An 18,510-nucleotide genomic window follows, 5' to 3' on the forward strand; every position below is an offset into this window, starting at 1 on the left:
AATATCGCTTGACTAGGTTTCAGATCATTTAACTCTCAACCCAAGGTTTTGGAAGAAGGTCAGAATATCAGGTAAGATCCAGTGCCCTTTACCAAACACATCCCAAGGAGGCTAGTCCACTAAATATGGTTTCCCCAGCCCAGTTTTGTCTCTTTGTTCTGTGCCCAGGAGGGGCCCTCTGCATGGCTTCGGGACACTTCTGCTTAGGCAGAGGCCCCCACCCAGGAAGTATGAACTTTTTCCTCATCCCTTTACACAACAGCAGATAGAACTATGCACATTGTTGCTTAAGCCCCAGTAGTCCTTATCTCCCTACTTCCAAACACTGCTGGATATTTTTTAGAAAACTATATTCTGGGCTAAGAGAATTAAGCTGTGTCATTTCCCCTGGTAAAACCCTGAGATGCTCTAGAAAGCAATATCAAAAAGCTGCTCCTTGAGAGCTGGTCATCAGCCCTCCCCCAACGCTCCAGGCAGGGGAAGGAACTGACATTTTTGGAGAGCCCAGCCCTGTGTAAGGCGAGTTACTGTGATGCATACAGATAAGGACCTGGGGCTGTAGAGGGCAGAAACAACTTGTCCAAGGCACCAAAAGCTCTGGCTCTGACGTGTCATCTGTACCATCTTCCTCAACCTCTCTGGGCTGTTTTCTTGTATGTAAACCAGGATAATAATTTTATACACGCACCATAGGGTCATAAAAATTAAATGAGTTAATTCATTTATTATCCTGAACACAGTGATTGACACATACAAGAGCCTAATAAACAAATGTTAGGTGGTAGTATAATCATTACCTGAAAAAGAGCAGCTACCGTTTACTCTGTGCCTTTTCCATTACACCGAGCAGGGTCCCCCCAGCTAACTGAGGACCATAAATTTGTCTCTGAATGAAACAGCTTTAACATCCCCAAGCCAAGTTCATGGTGTGGAGCTGTGGGGAGAGAGGGGTGGCTAGGACTTCCACCTTCTTTGAGGTAGGAGTAGTTTGGGCAAACCTATGATGCAACTTACTTGCCACCGCTGAGCAGTGATGAAGCAGTCTTTCTTTGAATGCTTTTACTGACAGGGTACTCATTTGCTATTGAAAGTCAACCCATTCGGCGCCGAACACCTCTTACAATTACAAAGTGTTCTTTCTCAGTTCCTGCTCCCCCACCCTCCTCCACATCCCACTTCCTTCCTCTCCGCCTTCTTCCTCCTTTCATCTTCCCCTTCCTCTTCTTTCTGCAGCTTTCTCCTTCCCTGTCGCTTCCCCCTGTAGCTCAAATGGTTAAGAATCTGCCCTTGGGAAAGTAGCCTGGAAGAGCAAATGGCAACCCACTTCAGTATTCTTGCCTGGGAAATCCCCCATGGTCCATCATGGAGAACACAAAAGGTCTTCAGTGTGATTCCTTGGCCAGCTGATGGGAACTTGGTCTTCAGTTGCCATTAACAATCCTCTGGGTCTTGCACGGTCTCTGGGAAGCAAAACCTTTTATCTGGATGCTATGGCTTGGCCTTCTGGTCCATTCATGTCATCCATCAGTTTGCCCAATTTCCACTAATAACCCCATCTAGAACCACAGGAAACTTGAAATGGGTTGATCTGGTGTCTAGAGGCCCCGCTGGCTCCGGATGGAAGCCATGGAGAAGCTGGAGCGCTGGGAGTGACTCTCTGGAACCAGGGTACACAGACAGTGCTGGTTCCAATTCTTTGCCCAGAAGCACCTGGACTTTTACAGCGTGAGCCCAGCCGGGAGCAGTCACGGGCCGCGCTGCCGCTTTAAGAGAGGGGCGGGGCCCGGGTACAGGCGAGGCAGAGCCGGCCCACAAAGATCCTTTTCCTTTTTGATCCATTCAAAAATTACTCATTGCAAATTCCCGGACTGCTGGGAGCGGAGAAGGAAGGGGGCGGAGGAGAGAGGGCTGCTGCGGGCGCCGAGCAGGGGGCACCCGGGGCCCGAGTGGCGGCCGGCCGGCGGGGCAGAAGGCGGCTCGCAGTTTTGGCTCCGGTGGCCTCACCAGGAAGCGTCAGTCTCGACACCAGGGAACCTCCGAGCGCCGCCTGCGCCCGGCTCCGGGTCCCCGAGCCCCGCTCCCCTGCCCGGGCCGGCCCTCCGCCCTCCCGGGCCCTCCGGCTCGGCTGCCTTCCCGGGCGATGGCTGGCCGCTGAGCATGGCTCAGTACGGCCACCCCAGCCCGCTCGGCATGGCTGCGAGAGAGGAGCTGTACAGCAAAGTCACCCCGCGGAGGAACCGCCAGCAGCGCCCCGGGACCATCAAGCATGGATCGGCGCTGGACGTGCTGCTGTCCATGGGGTTCCCCAGAGCCCGCGCGTAAGTGGCCGAGCTCGCTGCCCCGGCGACCCCTCCCGCCCCACGCGGCCAGCCCTCGGCTTCGCTCCGGCTCGCCTCCCCTGCCTGGCTGGAGGCGCGCTCCCCGCTGCCCACGACCTGTTGGGGGCAGGCTGGGCGCGCTGGCGGCCCGGGACTCGTCTCCTCCAGGAGGAGGGTGCAGGGGAGGGCGCTGCGCCCGAGCGCTGGGCCGGGGGCTGGCTGGGCATGCCTACGATGAGGCGTGTCTGAGGGCGCGGGATGCCTACGGGCGAGGGCACCGGGTTCGAGTCCCCGGGACCGTGGCAGGCGCCAGGCCTCCGCGGGTTTTGCTAAGACGTTCTCTTCCCCGGGCTCCCCGAGGTCTCCAGCGCCGAGTCCCGGGGGGAGGCGGGGCCCCACAGAGGCTTCGGGCACCCTCTGGATCCCGAACGCCGGCCTGGCTGGAGGATCCACTGCTGACTGGGAGAGGACAGGGACGGACGGCGGGGCGGGGAGCCTGGCGCTCCCACCGCTGCGGCTTTCGGCTCCGGATGTCGTTCTGGGTTCCGTCTCCCTCCGGAGTAGGAGCAGCGGGAGCGTAGGGGTTGCTGCGTGTTCATTGATGGGGAGGTTGCAATGAGAAGGAGAAGCAGTGCCCCCAGGGGACCTGGGTTCTCGTCAGTGGTGACGGCAGCGCAGGAATCTGTGGGTGCCTGAGAGTAAGGGGGGGTGCGTCCTCCCTCATCCCTTTTCCTCCTGGAGGGTGGGGTAGGGCAGAGCTGAGAGCGCGCAGGTGGCGGCCCGGCAGCCTGCTGGTAAGAGGCCTGGTCGCCAGGACAAGGAGTTTTCGGAGGCTGGCCACCGAAGTCTGGACCTCTGCCTGGAAGGAAGCCAAGGCCGGGTGGCCAGGGCCTTCTTCCCCTTTATTCCTCGCATGCAGATTTCTTAGGCCGGGACACAAGGCCTGGGATCCTTGCTTCTCTGAATGACATCACCTGCACAGGGAGTTAGACAAACTTTATCAGAAAGGGCCAACTTGATTAAAGTGGGTTTTTTTTTTCCTTCTTTTTATTTCACATGATAGCTCTAGGTTTCCCTTACTTGGCCTCTGGGCAAACCTTTATTCTTTACTGACTTGGCTGTAATCTCTTCTCAAAGCTTATTCCTGATTTTATCATTCCACCTAACCTGCTGGGACAGGTTGGTGTACCTTATGGTCAGAAGGCCATAAAATGGACTTAAAGTTCTGCCTCACACTGACTTCCAATCACTGGGGCTCCAGTTCCCGATGCCGGAGTTACAGGGAAATGTGCTGAGCTCTGCAGGGGTGTACCAGGCATGGAAGCTACAAGTCAGGTCCTCCTGTGTGATGGACGTGCATAGCTGTCCTTAAGAAGGGGAGATAGGGGTTGGAAATCTGTGGGTCGAAGCTGCAGAACTTGAACAGCCCCCAGCATTTGCCTTTTCTAAAATGAGGCCAGCGTTCAGGACCTAAATTGCTTAATTAAGGGAAAAAGTACTTAACTGAATTCTTCAGACTATCATGTTCGCTCTTCGAAGTGGTTTAATAGAACATCTTCTTTCCTGCACTGATGGATCTTTCCTACATAGATGGGTCCAAGAGGCCTCATCTACGTCTTGATAGATTAGGATGATGGTTTAATTTTGGCTTGTTCAATCCTTGAGATCTCGTACAACTAGCATTTATTTGTTGGTGGTGTTTAGTCGCTAAGTCGTTTCTGACTGTTGTCACCCCCTTGGATTGTAGCCTGCCAGGCTCTTCTGTCCATGGGATTTCCCAGGCAAGAATACTGGAGTGGGTTGCCATGCCCTCCTCCAGGGGATCCTCCTTCATCCAGGGGTTAAACCTGCATCTGTGTCTCCTGCATCATCAGTCGGATTTGTTAACTGCCAAGCCACCTGAGAAGGCAACTAGCCTTTATTATGTGGTGGTCTAATCACTTCGTGTTTATTATTCATTTTATCCTCTCAGCAGCCCAGTGAGAAGGGTAATTATGTGGCCCTTTTATGAGCTGGGAAAGATGTTTTTTAGAGAGGTCACATAACTTGCTTAGGCTCGCCACTGTGAGCAGTGAATCTGGGATTCATGCTCAGAGCAGGCATGTGTCTGCTCATCCCAGGCCTCCGTGCCAGGACCAGGATGTAGTGAATTAAAGTGGATAAAGTACTTAGAGTGGTGATGCCTGGTACGTAGTGAGTGATCATTAAGTGTTCCCTCGTAGCTCAGTCGGTAAAGAGTGACTGCAATGCAGGAGACCTGGGTTCGATCCCTGGGTTGGGAAGATCCCCTGCAAAAGGAAATGGCAACCCACTCCAGTATTCTGGCCTGGAGAATCCCATGGACATAGGAGCTTGGCAGGCTACTGTCTATGGGGTTCTAAGAGTCGGACACGACTGAGCGACTAAGCGCACACTATTAGCTTTTGTGACTGTTGTAACCAATTACTACACTCTGGGTGGTTTAAAAAAACAAACACAGAAATTTATCCTCTCACAGTTTTGGAGGAGGCCAGAAGTCTTGAATAAGCATCTCCGGGCTGAACTCAAGGTGTTAGCAGGACTGTGCCGCCTCCGGAGGTTCTAAGGAGGATCTGTCCCTTGCCTCTTGTGGCTCCTGGTCTGCTAGCATGTTTGGCTTACGGCAGCATTCCTCCAATCTCTGCCTCTGTAGTCACAGTGCCTTTCTTTCTTTCCCTGTCAAATCTCCCTCTTCCTCTTTCTCATAAAGACACTGTGATTGCATTTAGAGCTTCCCCAGATAATTCAGGATAATCTTCCCCATCTCCAGATCCTTCACTTATCAGCAAAACCCTTTTTTAACCATAAAGTAATATGCACAGGTTCCAGGAATGAGGGCATGAAAATTTTGGGAGGAGCCCCTATTCAGTCTCTCAGAGCTACTAACATCACCTCTCTTTACTGAAAAGGTGACAGAGTGGGTCATGATGAAACATCCTGGGGAGGGAGGTGGGTTTACTGTTCTGTCTCCTCAAATTCTCTGCCTCGGTGGTCAGAGCCCTTGGTGAGCACATGATCTAGTCCACTTCCTTCCTGGGCTGACATCTCTTATACTTAAGCCCAGGGAGGCTGATGTGGTCAGCCTTCCTCTTCGTAATTTAATCAGGTCAGTAAGAAGAGGGTCTTTCCCCAGGGCCATCTGAGATTCCAGAGAGCAGACTTGGAGCTTCATCTTGGAGAGCTGTCAGCAAAGGGAGCAAGGGTATCAGACTTCGCTTCTGAGTAGCCTCTTTTTTAGCCGTAAGCCTGGAGCGTGATGAAATGGCAAGCGGGAGAGAGCAGCTGGCAGTTTCTTGAGTTCAGGAAGACCTGGCTGCCATGATGCTTCAAGAAGAGATGAGACCGACGTCTGGAATTGGCCCTTTGAAGGGAACGGTGGCAGCCAGGGCTGGCGGCTCTGGTTTCCCCTCTGGGTGTGACTGTGTCTGGTCTTGTGCAGCAGCAAGAAGGGCCCTTCCACTGGGCTCTGGATGGGCTGCAGGGAGCTCCCACACCAGCAAAGCCCAGGTCCCCTGCCAGCCTGTGTTGCGCTCTGGTCTTGAATAAGTCACCCAAGCTCTCAGGGCCTGGCTGACTTCCTCTGAGGGCAACAGGATTAATTAACTCATGCTTGTTAAGTGCTTGACTGAGAGCAGTGCTGAGCAAGCAGTGTGACCTCGGAGTATGTTCCTCCAGCTCATTATACCCCTGGAGCCGTGTTAGGTTTTTTCCAGTCCAACCCTGTGACCTTTGGTCCAACTTAGACGCTGCTGTAGAAGAATCCCACTGTGAGGAAGGATTGAGGAGTGGTCATTTTTCTGGTGTGTGTGTGTGAGGGAGCCATTTTTCTGGTGTGTGTGTGTGTGCACGCGCGCGCGCACACACACACGAATGAAATCACAATGCAAGGAGGTGTCAGGGAGGCCTGAGGAAGGAAGATTTCAAGGGACCAAAGTGGCCTATTCCTTCCTTTTTCTTTCTATGTGCTTAGCTCCTCCTTTTCCCCAAAGTTCTAAAAATAAAGTCCCAGCTTTGTCAAGACTGGAGTAAGTTTGGTTGGAAGGAAGAGGAAGAGTGTGTGTATGCTGGGAAGGCCTGGGGCCAGGATAGGGCCGATTGTATCACCCAAGAAGGCAGGAAGGATTCTGATGGAATGTTGCTTTTATGGTTTGTTTTTGTCTTTTGTATCTTTTTTTTTTAATTGGAGTATAGTTGATTTACAATGTTGTGCCAGCCTCAGGCGTACAGCCACGCAAACACAAAAATCTATCCCCTCCCACATAGGCCATCCCAGAGCTCCCAGTAGAGTTCCCTGCACCATACATCAGAGCCCCATTAGTTACCTGTTTTATATATCAGTTCAGTTCAGTTCAGTCGCTCAGTCGTGTCCGACTCTTTGTGACCCCATGAATCACAGCACGCCAGGCCTTCCTGTCCATCACCAACTCCCAAAGTTCACTCAGACTCATGTCCATCGAGTCGGTGATGCCATCCAGCCATCTCATTCTGTCATCCCCTTCTCCTCCCGCCCCCAATCCTTCCCAGCATCAGAGTCTTTTCCAGTGAGTCAACTCGTCGCATGAGGTGGCCAAAGTACTGGAGTTTCAGCTTTAGCATCAGTCCTTCCAATGAACACCCAGGATTGATCTCCTTTAGAATGGACTGGTTTTATATATAGTCGTGTGTATATGGCAGTCCCAATCTTCCCATTTATCCCTCCCCCTACTCACCCCCTTGGAGTGTTGCTTTGCATTCTCTACTTACTTTCTGTGGTTCTGGGGGACAGTGAGGCTCTTTTTCTTCTCTCCTCTGCAGCTGGTGGCCAACTCTGGGAGCCGTCACCCCACAAGTGAATTTGAGGAGGCCCCCTCAGTTGATAAAGAATCTACCTACGGTGCAGGAGATGTGGGTTCAATCCCTGGGTTAGGAAGATCCCCTGGAGAAGGAAAGGGCAACCCACTCCAGTATATTCTTGCCTGGAGAATTCCATGAACAGAAGAACCTGGTGGGCTGCAGTCCATGGGGTCGCAAGAGTTGGGCATGACCGAGTGACTAAACAACCACCAGTGATACAACTCTGGCCTTTTGTCTTGGTTCCGTTTATTTGGGGCTGCTTACAGCTAATGCTTTGTCTAGAGCACATGGCTCTCTAATGATCGAGAAATAGAGTCTTACAAAAGAACAGGGTCTGATGCCCTGAGTCCTAGCCTAGCTTCTGACCGACACTTGGCGAATTTAGGTCTTCTGTGGCATCCCTTTCACTCAGTATCCCGATCAACTGCTGTGCATGGCAGTCCCTCTTTGGTGTAACTCAAAATAAGGCTTTGTGAAGACCAGACAAGCTGATGGGCAGGAAGGGATTTAGAAAAGTTAAAAGTAGAATCTGGACCAGGTAGATAGGGGTGTTGTATTATTGTGTTGGATTGAAAGAAAAGGAAAGAGGTGAGATGGTGGTTGGGGTCTCCAGCAAGGATTTACATGTGCAGTTCGGTTATTGCTGTTTGAACAAAGCCCAGCTAACGAGCAGGACAGTGGCAGAAGAAAAGAGCTAGACTAAGCGCCTTTGACTTTGGACAGTCAGCTGCGTTAGCTACGCTTCACTGCCCAAAAATAAAAGCAGTTCTGAGCTGGTGACACAAGGAATTGAGACGCATTTTCCAGAACCGATGAATTCAAGTGTCCAGTTTCTTTGGCTTTCTCCAGCTTACCTGCTGCTGGACATTGGATCCCCTGAAAGTACCTGGTCAGCTCATCATCTCTCTGGCACGTGTGCTCAGTCACTTCACTCTGTGTCCAGCTCTTTGCGACCCCGTGGACTGTAGCCCACCAGACTCCTCTGTCCATGGGATTCTCCAGGAAAGAATACTGGAGTGGGTTGCCATGCCCTCCTCCAGAGGATCTTCCCAACCCAGGGATCGAACCATATTTCTTGTGTCTCCTGCATTGGCAGGCGGATTCTTTACTCACTGAGCCCAGGGAAGCCCAGCATCTCTGAATCATGGTCAATTCTGGGTGGGGACTGCAGCTGCTTTCCCAGAGACCTTGGGCAGAATGAGGAGACCAATCAGGGCCCCCTTGGAGTGAAGGGATCTTCGAGGTAGACGGGCAAGAAAGTAAGTCTCTACTCCATCTAGAGTTCCCGTGTGCCCGTGCATTTGTCTGTTATTTTGTGGGTGAAAACTGTTCTCCTGTGCACTCAGCATCCCTCTTGATCTTGAGAAAAGCTTCGTTTTAAAGATGAGGAGACTTGAGGCTTAGAGGGACTTACTCTGCATCTGGTTCGTTGCTGTGACAGCCTTAGGCTAGAACTGCAAGTCCAGGGAACTTCCCATACTACTCAGAGCATTAGTCCCCAACCTCTGGGCCACGGACTGGTACCTCCTGTCAGGTGAGCAGTGGCATTAGATTAAGAAATAAAGTGCACATTAAATATAATGCATGGAATCATCCTGAAACCATCCTCCTGCCCCTCCCCCTGTTGTGAAAAAATTGTCTTTCATGAAACTGGTCCCTGGTGCCAAGAAAGTTGGGGAGCACTGACCCAGAGGATTTGGCTCCAAAGGAAACATGCATTTGTTTTAAAATTTACTGAGGTCTAATTTATGTACAATAAGCTAAACTTATTTAAAGATTGATCAGTTTTGACAGATGAATGAATATACCCATAGAATCACCTCTTCTCACCTCTTCAAAACAGCTTGTGTCCTTCACTCCTGTAAGTTTGCTCGTGTCCCCATTGGTCAATTCCTTCTCCACCCTTATCCCTGGGCAGTCACCAGCCACCAACCTGCTTTGTGTCACTGGATATTAGTCTACATTTTCCAGATTTGCATATAACTGGAATCATACAATGCCTACTTCTGGCTTCTCTCCTGATGTTTTTGAGACTCATCCATGTTGCATGTAACAATAGTTTGTCTCTTTTTTTGCTGAATAGGTCTTATATTTTCAGATGGGCTGGTAACGTAATTATAATCCCTTGCACCCAGCATCTGAAAATTCCCTATTATGCCCTAATACTACTTTGAATTTTTAGACCACTTTAGAGATTTCAAGGGGCTTCCTTGGTGGCTCAGACAGTAAAGAATCCACCTGCAATGCAAGAGACACGAGTTTAATCCCTGGGTCGGGAAGATCCCCTGGAGAAGGGAATGGCTACCCACTCTAGTATTCTTGCCTAGAGAATTCCACTAGACAGAGGAGCTGGGTGGGCTACAGGCAAAAGGAGAAGAGGGTAACAGAGATGGTTCGATAGCATCACTGACTCAACAGACATGAATTTGAGCAAACTTTAGAAGATAGGGAAAGACAGGGAAGCTGGCATGCTGCATCCCTGGGGTTGCAAAGAGTCAGACACAAGTTAGCGACCACCACCAACAACAAAGAGATTACAAAGCTGATTAGTACACATAATCACTATTAAGTTTCAGACATCGATAATTTCATGAGAAAACTGAGGTTCAGTAGATTAAGTGCCCCAGAGAGTGAAGAGAACCCTGCCTCATGACTCTATCCTGTGGTTTTTGTCAGTACCCCGCCCTTGGTGGCCTCAAACTGCTTTTCACTGAGTGGATTAGAATGCTCAGAGCTCCGGGCTTTGCTTTTCAGAGGCAAGAAACTAAGGGAGCCCTGTCGCCCGCCAGCTCTCCTCCTGCCAACTGCGGTGGTGGCGGAGCTCAGCACCACCCCCATCCCTACAGGCATCTGGTGTGGATGTGTGTGAGGGGGAGTCCCTCTTCTTGGGCAGCCAGGAACCGAAGAGACCCCAGTCACCATCTGCATGACACACTGGCATCTCACTCATGACAGCTGTTGGCACTGCCTGGGTTTGAAGCCCAGCTCTGCCTCTTCTCTGCTGGTGACCTTGGTTGAAAAACACTCTGAGCCTCAGTTCTCTGTCTTTATCCTGTTGACAGTGTTGATTGGAAAAAAATGCATGAGACTTCCCTGATGGTCCAGTGCTTAAGACTGGGCACTTCCACTGCAGGGAGTGTGGGTTCAATCTCTGGTCAGGGAACTAAGATCTCACATGCATTATAGCAAAAAAAATAAAATATAGCCAGAAGTTGAGAGTTATGTTTTTCTTGGGGGGACTTGCTGAGGACTCAAGCCCAGGAGGCAGCCTTTCAGATATCTCTGGTGGACCTCGTTGAAGAGGTGAGGGAGCACTCAGGATGCAAAGGAATTTTGCAGCAAAAAACCGGATAATAAGAACATCCAATAGCAGTGAAAGCATTAGTTGCTCAGCCGTGTCTGACTCTTTGCAATCGCATGAACCTGACCCAGGGATCAAACCCAGGTCTTCTGCATTGCAGGCAGATTCTTTACTGTCTGAGCCATGGAACATTAAGAGATCACTATAAATTAAAGAAATTCTGACATCTCAAGTTAATGAATGAAGCACTTTTCTATGTACAGGAAGATGCAAGAATCGGGGCTCACTGAAATCATTCCTTTGATGTGCACCTCAGCTCTCTGGGGCCAGCATCCTGCCTTTTTCCATCCTTGGTCCCCTCGGTACACCGTTGGGGTGTCTGCTGCAGTGTCTGTTGGCTTGATGGCTGTAGCATCCATTGTTTACTGATATGGCAGGTGACATTCTTTGTCCACAGCCATAACTGTACTTACCTTGAAGGAAGGACCCTTGTGAAGGTTAAGGTTGTTTAATCTTTGGGGAGTGCCTGTAACGCCTCAGTGGGGAACAAGAGTGACTCCTGCTCTGGTGGTGATTTCATTCTGCATGATTCCCTTTGTCTTGGGGTTCTCAGTTGCCCCCCACTTTTACATCTCTCTGCTCCTTACTGAGCTGTGGCCGTGAAGTCTTTTTTTTTTTTTTTCCATGAAGTCTTCAGTGTGGAGCAGAGGCAAGGCAGATAGCCACCTTCCTTAGCATCTTGTCTTTGCAGAGCGCCCCAGGGCTGCCGGCCAAGTGGAAGCAGACCTGAGCAGAGCCAGGGCCACCCAAACTGCTGACTCTAATAAGTGGCCAGGCTGGGGATTTGAAGGAGGGCCATATGGTTATCCTCTGATTCATCTCACATGGAATCAGACTCCAGCTTTGGAGAGAAAAAAAACAACACACTGAAGAATGGCTCCTCATTGCGAATTTCTCTGGGTGCCACTGGAGGTTTTCTTGAGGCTTATGGGAGAATCTCTGGGTTTTCTCTCCCCTGGAGGTTGGAAGGATAGATGCGGCAGCGGTCTGAGTGCTCTGGATCTTCTGTCAGGAGCTTAAGCTATGATAGGTGTTGTCCTTCCTTGCTCATCCCTCTTGCTGACTTCCCGTTTCCCTGGTGACTTTGCTAACAGTTTCTTTGCCACCTGCTGCTTAAGAGGTTGAGGCTTATGGTGAAGTGCCTCAGATGGACATCCAGAAATTGTCTAGCTCCTACTGTGCACACAGCATCCCATTAAATTCTGTGCAGGAAAAGATGAATGTCAAGTTCTGCCACCTAGCACTCTGAAGTCAGCTGCTGGCTCTAGCTAGCTGCAGATCCTCTATGGTGACTCTGAGGAGCAGGTTGCCTTTCCTCCACCTGGGTGAATAATCCTCTACAGATAACTGACAGGCTCTGGGTTCAGTTCACACCCCACAGGGTACAAGAGTAATGCACAATGAAAGCAAGCTCTGTGTACCTTTCTTTCAGACCTTGGCTTTGGGCTCTCACTTGTCGGCTCTTTGGACTCACATATATCCTTTTCCTTCCCTGGGCCTCAGTGTTCCCACCTGTAAAAGGGGTTAAGGTCAATCACCCCTCGGATCCAAGTTCTGGTGACTCAGGGGTGATGTGGACAGTGTTTTCATTCCACCCAAGGATGTTTTCACTGCCTCCTGTGTGCTTTTCTGTTCTGGAGTTTTGGCTTCTCTGTTTTTTGTTTTGCTTTGTTGTACTTTCCCCAGTGCTATATGGTCAAATGCTTCTCCCTTTCAAGGAAACTCTTTAGGACTATTGATATTCTACAGAGTAAATAAGAGGAAAGAAAGAAATGAGGCAATTACAGTGGTGGGGAGTCATCTCACTAGTATTCATTAGTATAATTTTCAAATTGGTAGAATGTGGAAATTCTTGCAAAATATAATCAAAATGCTGGTGAAATGAGAGAGAAGGTTAGTGCCTGAGTCCAACCCCCGGGGCGGGGGTGCGGGGGAAGAAATCGCTCCTTGGCACCTTTTTAATTAAAGGCACATCAGCGGCTGTTTTTGCAACAATTCCCATTGTGTTCTGTTGCCCCAGTGGAAGCATAAACATCCTTGTACAGAAAGCATGAGTGGCAGTGAGCTCCACTAGGACCAGCTATTGCCACACACAGTGGGAAGCTGAGAGGAGCACCAGCATCGCAGCTCACAGCAGTCCGGAGCGCGCCAAGGGGGAGCTGAGCACACAGATGGCCAGAGGCAGCCAAATGTTTCTGATTTCTTTCCAGCTTTTGCTGGATAAGTCTTCTCTGTGGATCAGGTAGCAGGATTGTTTAGAATCCCACTTCCACGTCGACGGTGCTCCATTCAGAAATATTTACTGTGAGCGTTTGCTCTCTAAATGTTTATTCTCTTCTCTTGGGCAGGAAGCACAGAGAGAGAAGGAAAGATACCTTCCTCCAATGGCTGCTTCTGTGTCCAGTCCCTTTAAATACAGGCAAACACATGCAGAACCGCACAGGGTTGCTGGATTTCTGAACCCGAGGCATCTGCTGTCTCCTTTCTTCATCAGCCTGTCCTTGAATTGCCTGCATGCCCTTCCTTTCTCCTCTTTGCGCCTAATCAGATTTCCCCCCGCCCTGGAGAACTAGTTCAGCCACAGAACAGCTGACTTCCCTTCCCTTTGCTTTCTTCTCCCCCTCCCCGCCTCTTTTTGTCTCTCTTATCCTCTCTGTTTCATCTCTTCTCCCTCAAACCTTCACCTTGTGAAGTAAACAGCTTAGAGAGCATCATCTTTCCATCACTGATGATGTGCTTTGTCCAAGGTCTTCAGCCACTTCTGCACAGTCATCTTGGGGACCTCTTATATCTTGACAATTGAAATCTTTGAAAAACAAGACTAAGAAAAAAAAGGATATGTTGTTATCTTCATGAAAAATTCCGAGTAAAGCCATTAATATATATATATATATATATACACACACACACAGATATTTCAGGGTGTATTTATGGGCAACTGTTATAGCCTATTATAAGAGAAGTGGGCGTACAAAGACACTTAGATGTAATCTTTGCCCCCAGGGGACTGATGATCTAGTGTGGAAGACAGAAAATTATGATAAGATGTCAAAAATGTGATGTAAGTGGTAGATGCAGTATCTAAGTGAGACGAGGAGGGGGTGATGTAACCAGACAAGGGGGCCCCAAAGTAAATTTAAAGGTCAAATAAGAAGGGAGCAATGCTCTGCTTTAGTTTGAGAAGTTGGAGTCAGGGAGATCAACAGACAGTTCAAATGATTTCACATTACACTGCAAATGAAGACAGAGGCAGGTTTTGATTTAATTTAGCTGTCATCTTGCCACCACCCCCTTCCCCCAGCTAAGTGAGTAACTTGTTACTGTTTAGCTTAGAAGGAAAAGAAAAAATCCTGACTACGAAGGGAAACAGTCGGCCCGTTAGTTGAGCCCAGCTTCGTATCTGGCATTCTTTTATTCATTCTTCCACTGGGCATTTGTGTTGCTTCTGCTGTGCTGCTCGGTCACTCAGTGGTGTCCGACTCTGCAACTCCATGGACCGTAGCCCACTAGACTCCTCTGTCCATGGGATTTTCCAGGCAAGAATACTGGAGTGGGTTGTCATGCCCTCCGCCAGGGGATCTTTTCGACCCAGGGATCGAACCCATGTCTCTTATGTCTCCTGAATTGGCAGGCAGGTTCATTACCACTAGCACCACCTGGGAAGCCCATATAAACCATAAACATGATTTAATAATGCAATTAGTGCCATATTCGAGGTTTGGAAAGAAGCTCTGTGGGACCACAGAGAAAACAATTAGTGTAACTTGAGAAGGTTGAGGAAAGCAGAGGAGGTGACAATTAAGACAGAACTTAATGAATAGAGATTCTTTAGGTACAAAAGAGGGAAGAGCATTCTGAGAGAGAACAGCCTGAAATTCAGAGTGTAAGGCACATGGGGGCTGCAGACTGATGAAAATGAGATAGAAAAGAAGTCATGAGAGGTGAGAGTGGACAAATTATGGGAGCCAGATTGTTTCCTAGAGATTATGGAAAATAACATTTGAAGGCAGAGAAGTCAGTATAAAGTGGAACGGTGCGGAGGAAAACTAGCCGTGGAAGCCAGTTAGAAGGTGGTTGTAATAGTCCTGGTGAAAGACTGATCGGACTTGGATTAAAATACATTAAGAGCCAGATGCTAGACAGGTTCTTGAAATTGAAGTGACAGGATTTATGATCTGTGGGGTGTGAAGAGTAGGGGAGCATAAATGTAGCTCAGGATTTCCGGCTTGGGAAACTAGAGAGGCGGAAACATTATGAGTTGAGACAGAACATATGGAAGATAGATAAAGAGCAGGGGTCCACAGCCTTTATTGCACCAGGGACCAGTTTCATGGAAGACAGTTTTTCCATGAATAGGGAGGAGGGATGATTTCGGGATGATTCAAGCACATTACACTTATTGTGCACTTTATTCCTATTACAGCTCTGCCTTAGATCATCAGGAATTAGGTCCTGAAGGTTGGGGACCCCGGGTTTAGAGGATGAGGCAACGAATTTGACTTGAGACATGTTTTAGGTGCTGACATACAGGTACAGATGCAGCTGGAGATGGGACTCTAGAGCTCAGAGGAATGGTTATGGCTAAATTTGGATATTTATGATAGTAGAAGGTGTGGGAGTAGGTGTAATGAACCAGGCAGAGTATAAAGAAAAAGAAAGAGGGGTTGGAGGGAGGTTCAGTCGGGAGGGGACGTATGTATGCCTCTGGCTGATTCCTGTTGATGTATGGCAGAAACCAACACAATGTTGTAAAGTAATTATCCTTCCATTAAAAACAAATGAAAAGGAAAGAAATCAACCCCCATGGGTAGAATTCTGGGGCACCAGTTTTTGGGTAGAGGAAAGGAAAGAACAGGTGAAGGAGGTTAACAGGCATGGTTCAAGGGGCAGGAAAAAACAGAGATGTCCTGGAAGAAGATAAGGAAGAAGAGAATTTCACATAAAAGATTTAGGTCAACCAGATGTTTCTTTCCCTTTGTGTTTCCAAAATGAGTAAAAATCATTGGGAAGTGAATGCAGTGGGTTGTGAATGAGATGTTCTCAGAGGATGATTCTAAAACTCTGTAGGGTGTCTGGTAATTCCCTTCAGCTTCCCCAGACTCCACGACCAGGACCCTGAGATACTGCCCAGCTCTTTGACAGCTCTTTCCACAGAAAGCTGGAATCTGAGACCGCTGACCGAGCTGACTCAATAGACAGATGATCTGGGATTTCTGATGTAAGAATCATCTGCCCTTTAGAATTCCCCCACTGCTAAGTTCCACCTGTAGATTCTACCTCCCCTCCTCCCATCCCCACCTCAGTCCCAAGCTTCAGCCCCATTCATATGACAGCCGAACTTAACCTCTTCTCACTGGAAACCAGGCTGAAGTCACCTGATCGTCCTTGCTGGTGTGACCCTTCATTTTTTTATTTATTGGCTGTGCTAGGTCTTTGTTGCTCTGTGAGGGTTTTCTCTAGTTTCAGTGAGCACGGACTATCTTCATTGTGGTGCGTGGGCTTCTCATTGCAGTGGCTTCTTTTTTTGTGGATCACAGGCTCTAGGTGATCAGGCTTCAGTAGTTGCAAAACACAGGCTCAGTAGTTGTGACACATGAGCTTAGTTGCTCTGCAGCATGTGGAATCTTCCCAGACCAGGGATCGAACCCATATCTCCTGCATTGGCAGGTGGATTCCCATCCTCTGCACCACCAAGGGAGGTCCTGACCCTTCTTTTTTCAATTCAACAAATCTTTCCCCATCCTTGCTGTGTGCAGCCAGTGCATTACGCACCGTGGATAAAGCATTGAGAAACTGTCTCAGTTCCTCCTGTTTTATATCTCAAGAAGCTGAGATCTCAGCCTGCCATGTGCTAAGCTCATTTTCTATCATTTCCTCTTTCTGGTAAGTCCCTGCCGCCGCCACCTCTCCATCAGGAAGAGCTCATGTCGCGGAATGCTGGGGATCCATGCTCTGTCTTTAAGACCTCAAGATTCAGGAGGTGGCTCTTGGTCAGGGGCTGGACCATCCTCTGTGTCCCCGTGAGAAGGTTTTCTCCAGTCTTCTAAGTCCTTGCAAATTGTTCTGCATACTTGGGTCTGTCTGTACTCAAGTACACCAGCAACCTGGAGATGAGTAGGGAGGTGTGGAATCTGGATGGGTGATGGGTGATTTGGAAGGAAATGATAGAGGAAAGAAGATGGAGGAGGAAATTGCAGAAGATCTTGAATGGGGAGGAGCGAACTTGAATCAAGGGTGGATAAAATAGATTTACTCCCCAAAAAAGGAGTTATATTTTTCATGGTAGTTTGTATGTTTCTGGGAATCGAATTTCTAAGAGCTGACAGACCCAGAAGATGTAAGCACAATATATAGCTTTTTTTTTTTTAATTAAAAACATATGTTTATTTCGCTGTACCGGGTCTTAGATGTAGCACACAGGATCTTCAGTCTTCATAGTGGCATGCAGAGTTTTAGTTGAGGCATATGGGATCTAGTTCCCTGACCAGGGATCAAACCCTGGGCTCCCTGCATGGGGAGTGCCGAGTCTTAGCTCCTGGACCACCAGGGGAGTCCCCTGTAGTTTTCAAATTTAGGTGATTTGTTGAATGATGGTTCTTCACGAGTTACAAAAGGATGTTGAGGAAGGAAGATGAACAATATCCTTTGTGAAAAATGTAGGTAGAGACAGGTGCTCAAGAAATGTTAGTTATTATTCATAACAGAGACAGTTCCTAATATTTAGCTGCACAGTAGCAATCATTTGCTCCTGACTTGAGAGTCACCTATGACTGAAGAAAGGTTTTGCATCAGAGTGAAGAAGCTCAGATAAAGTTCCTGACCTTTGTTGAGAATGACTCAAATACCTCTTAAGAAATAGAGTATTTTTACTTATAAAAAAACCTGCAGAGGCAGAAGCTCAGAAGTGTCTAGTTGGAATTGCTAGTAAAGATTATCTATTCCAGCTCCCACGTTTTACATAGTGTCAAATGAGACAAGCAAATGAAGTGACTTTTTCAAGACCCATATCTGGCTTGTGGCCAAGGCAGAGCTGAGCCCTCTCAGTCTGACCGCGGTTTCCTTTTTGTACATTGGGTTACCTCTCTGAGTCCATGCTCTGCCTCTAAGAAATCAATTTCTGACAAGGTTTTGGCTCTGTTTTCTGAAGGAATGGACTGGTCTGCTATCAGGATTAACCTTTTCATATATTGTGTTGGTTTTTTTCTTTCCCTTTCACTCCCTTTCTTCTTCCTGACTTTTGTTTGCATCTCAGCCTGTAGAAGAGGAAGCGGATCTGTGGAGAGGCCAGTTGGAGTGGCGTCCTCTGAGATGCAGGGTGGGGTGGCTGCGTGAGAAGTGTCACAGCAGGTGCATTGTAGATGTTGGAGGTGATGCTTTGTCGTCTCAGTCACCCACCCATGAGGGGTATTCGTCTCTGGGGGAAAGAAAATTGGCTTTAGAGACAAAAGATCTGGCTCACATTCTGGATCTGTTACTTTCTGAGAATGTGGCGTTTCATTTTTTTTTTTTTTTTGTACTTTTGGCCATACCTCGAGGCATGAGGGATCTTAGTTGCCCAGCCAAGGATCAAACCCACACCCCCTGCATTGGCAGCCTGGAGTCTTAACCACCGGACCGCCAGGGAAATCCCGAGAATGTGGTTTTTGAACAGATTATTTTTCTACGTTGGATGAATCAAAATAAAGCAATGTATATAAATGTAATAAAAACCACAAAAAGGCAGGTACATGTAAAGTGATACTACTCTTTGTTATCAATGGTTGGGTCCCGGTACTTTGAGGCTTTTCCAGAAAGTCTGTGACCTGTTGGTTTTGTGTGACTTCTGTTAGTTTGTTCTAATCTTCCCTAACCAAGCTCCGTTCTCCCAGAGAAACTAATTCACAGTGGGGAACATGAGAAGCCCTTTGAGAGGCTGGTTCCGTCAAAGTAAACACTTCCTTCTGGAAACTTGAGTTTTCACTTCACCTTTTTTAGGAAGCA

The 18,510-nt window shown here is 48.5% G+C and overlaps 1 protein-coding gene across 1 annotated transcript in view; it reads left to right on the top strand.

Annotated features, from left to right (window-relative positions):
* Positions 1-1,774: 1,774 nt before the first annotated feature.
* UBASH3B (ubiquitin associated and SH3 domain containing B) overlaps positions 1,775-18,510 on the top strand; it is a 155,327-nt gene continuing 138,591 nt past the window's right edge. Inside the window, exon 1 of the mRNA XM_055423239.2 lies at positions 1,775-2,318. Coding sequence (XP_055279214.1) covers positions 2,158-2,318 — 161 coding nt within the window. The 5' untranslated portion in view covers positions 1,775-2,157. The remainder of the gene's footprint in view (positions 2,319-18,510) is intronic.

Source organism: Moschus berezovskii, chromosome 14 (genome assembly GCF_049115385.1).
Source record: "Moschus berezovskii isolate FMDL1 chromosome 14, NW_MosBer_1.0, whole genome shotgun sequence".
Lineage (NCBI taxonomy): Eukaryota > Metazoa > Chordata > Mammalia > Artiodactyla > Moschidae > Moschus > Moschus berezovskii.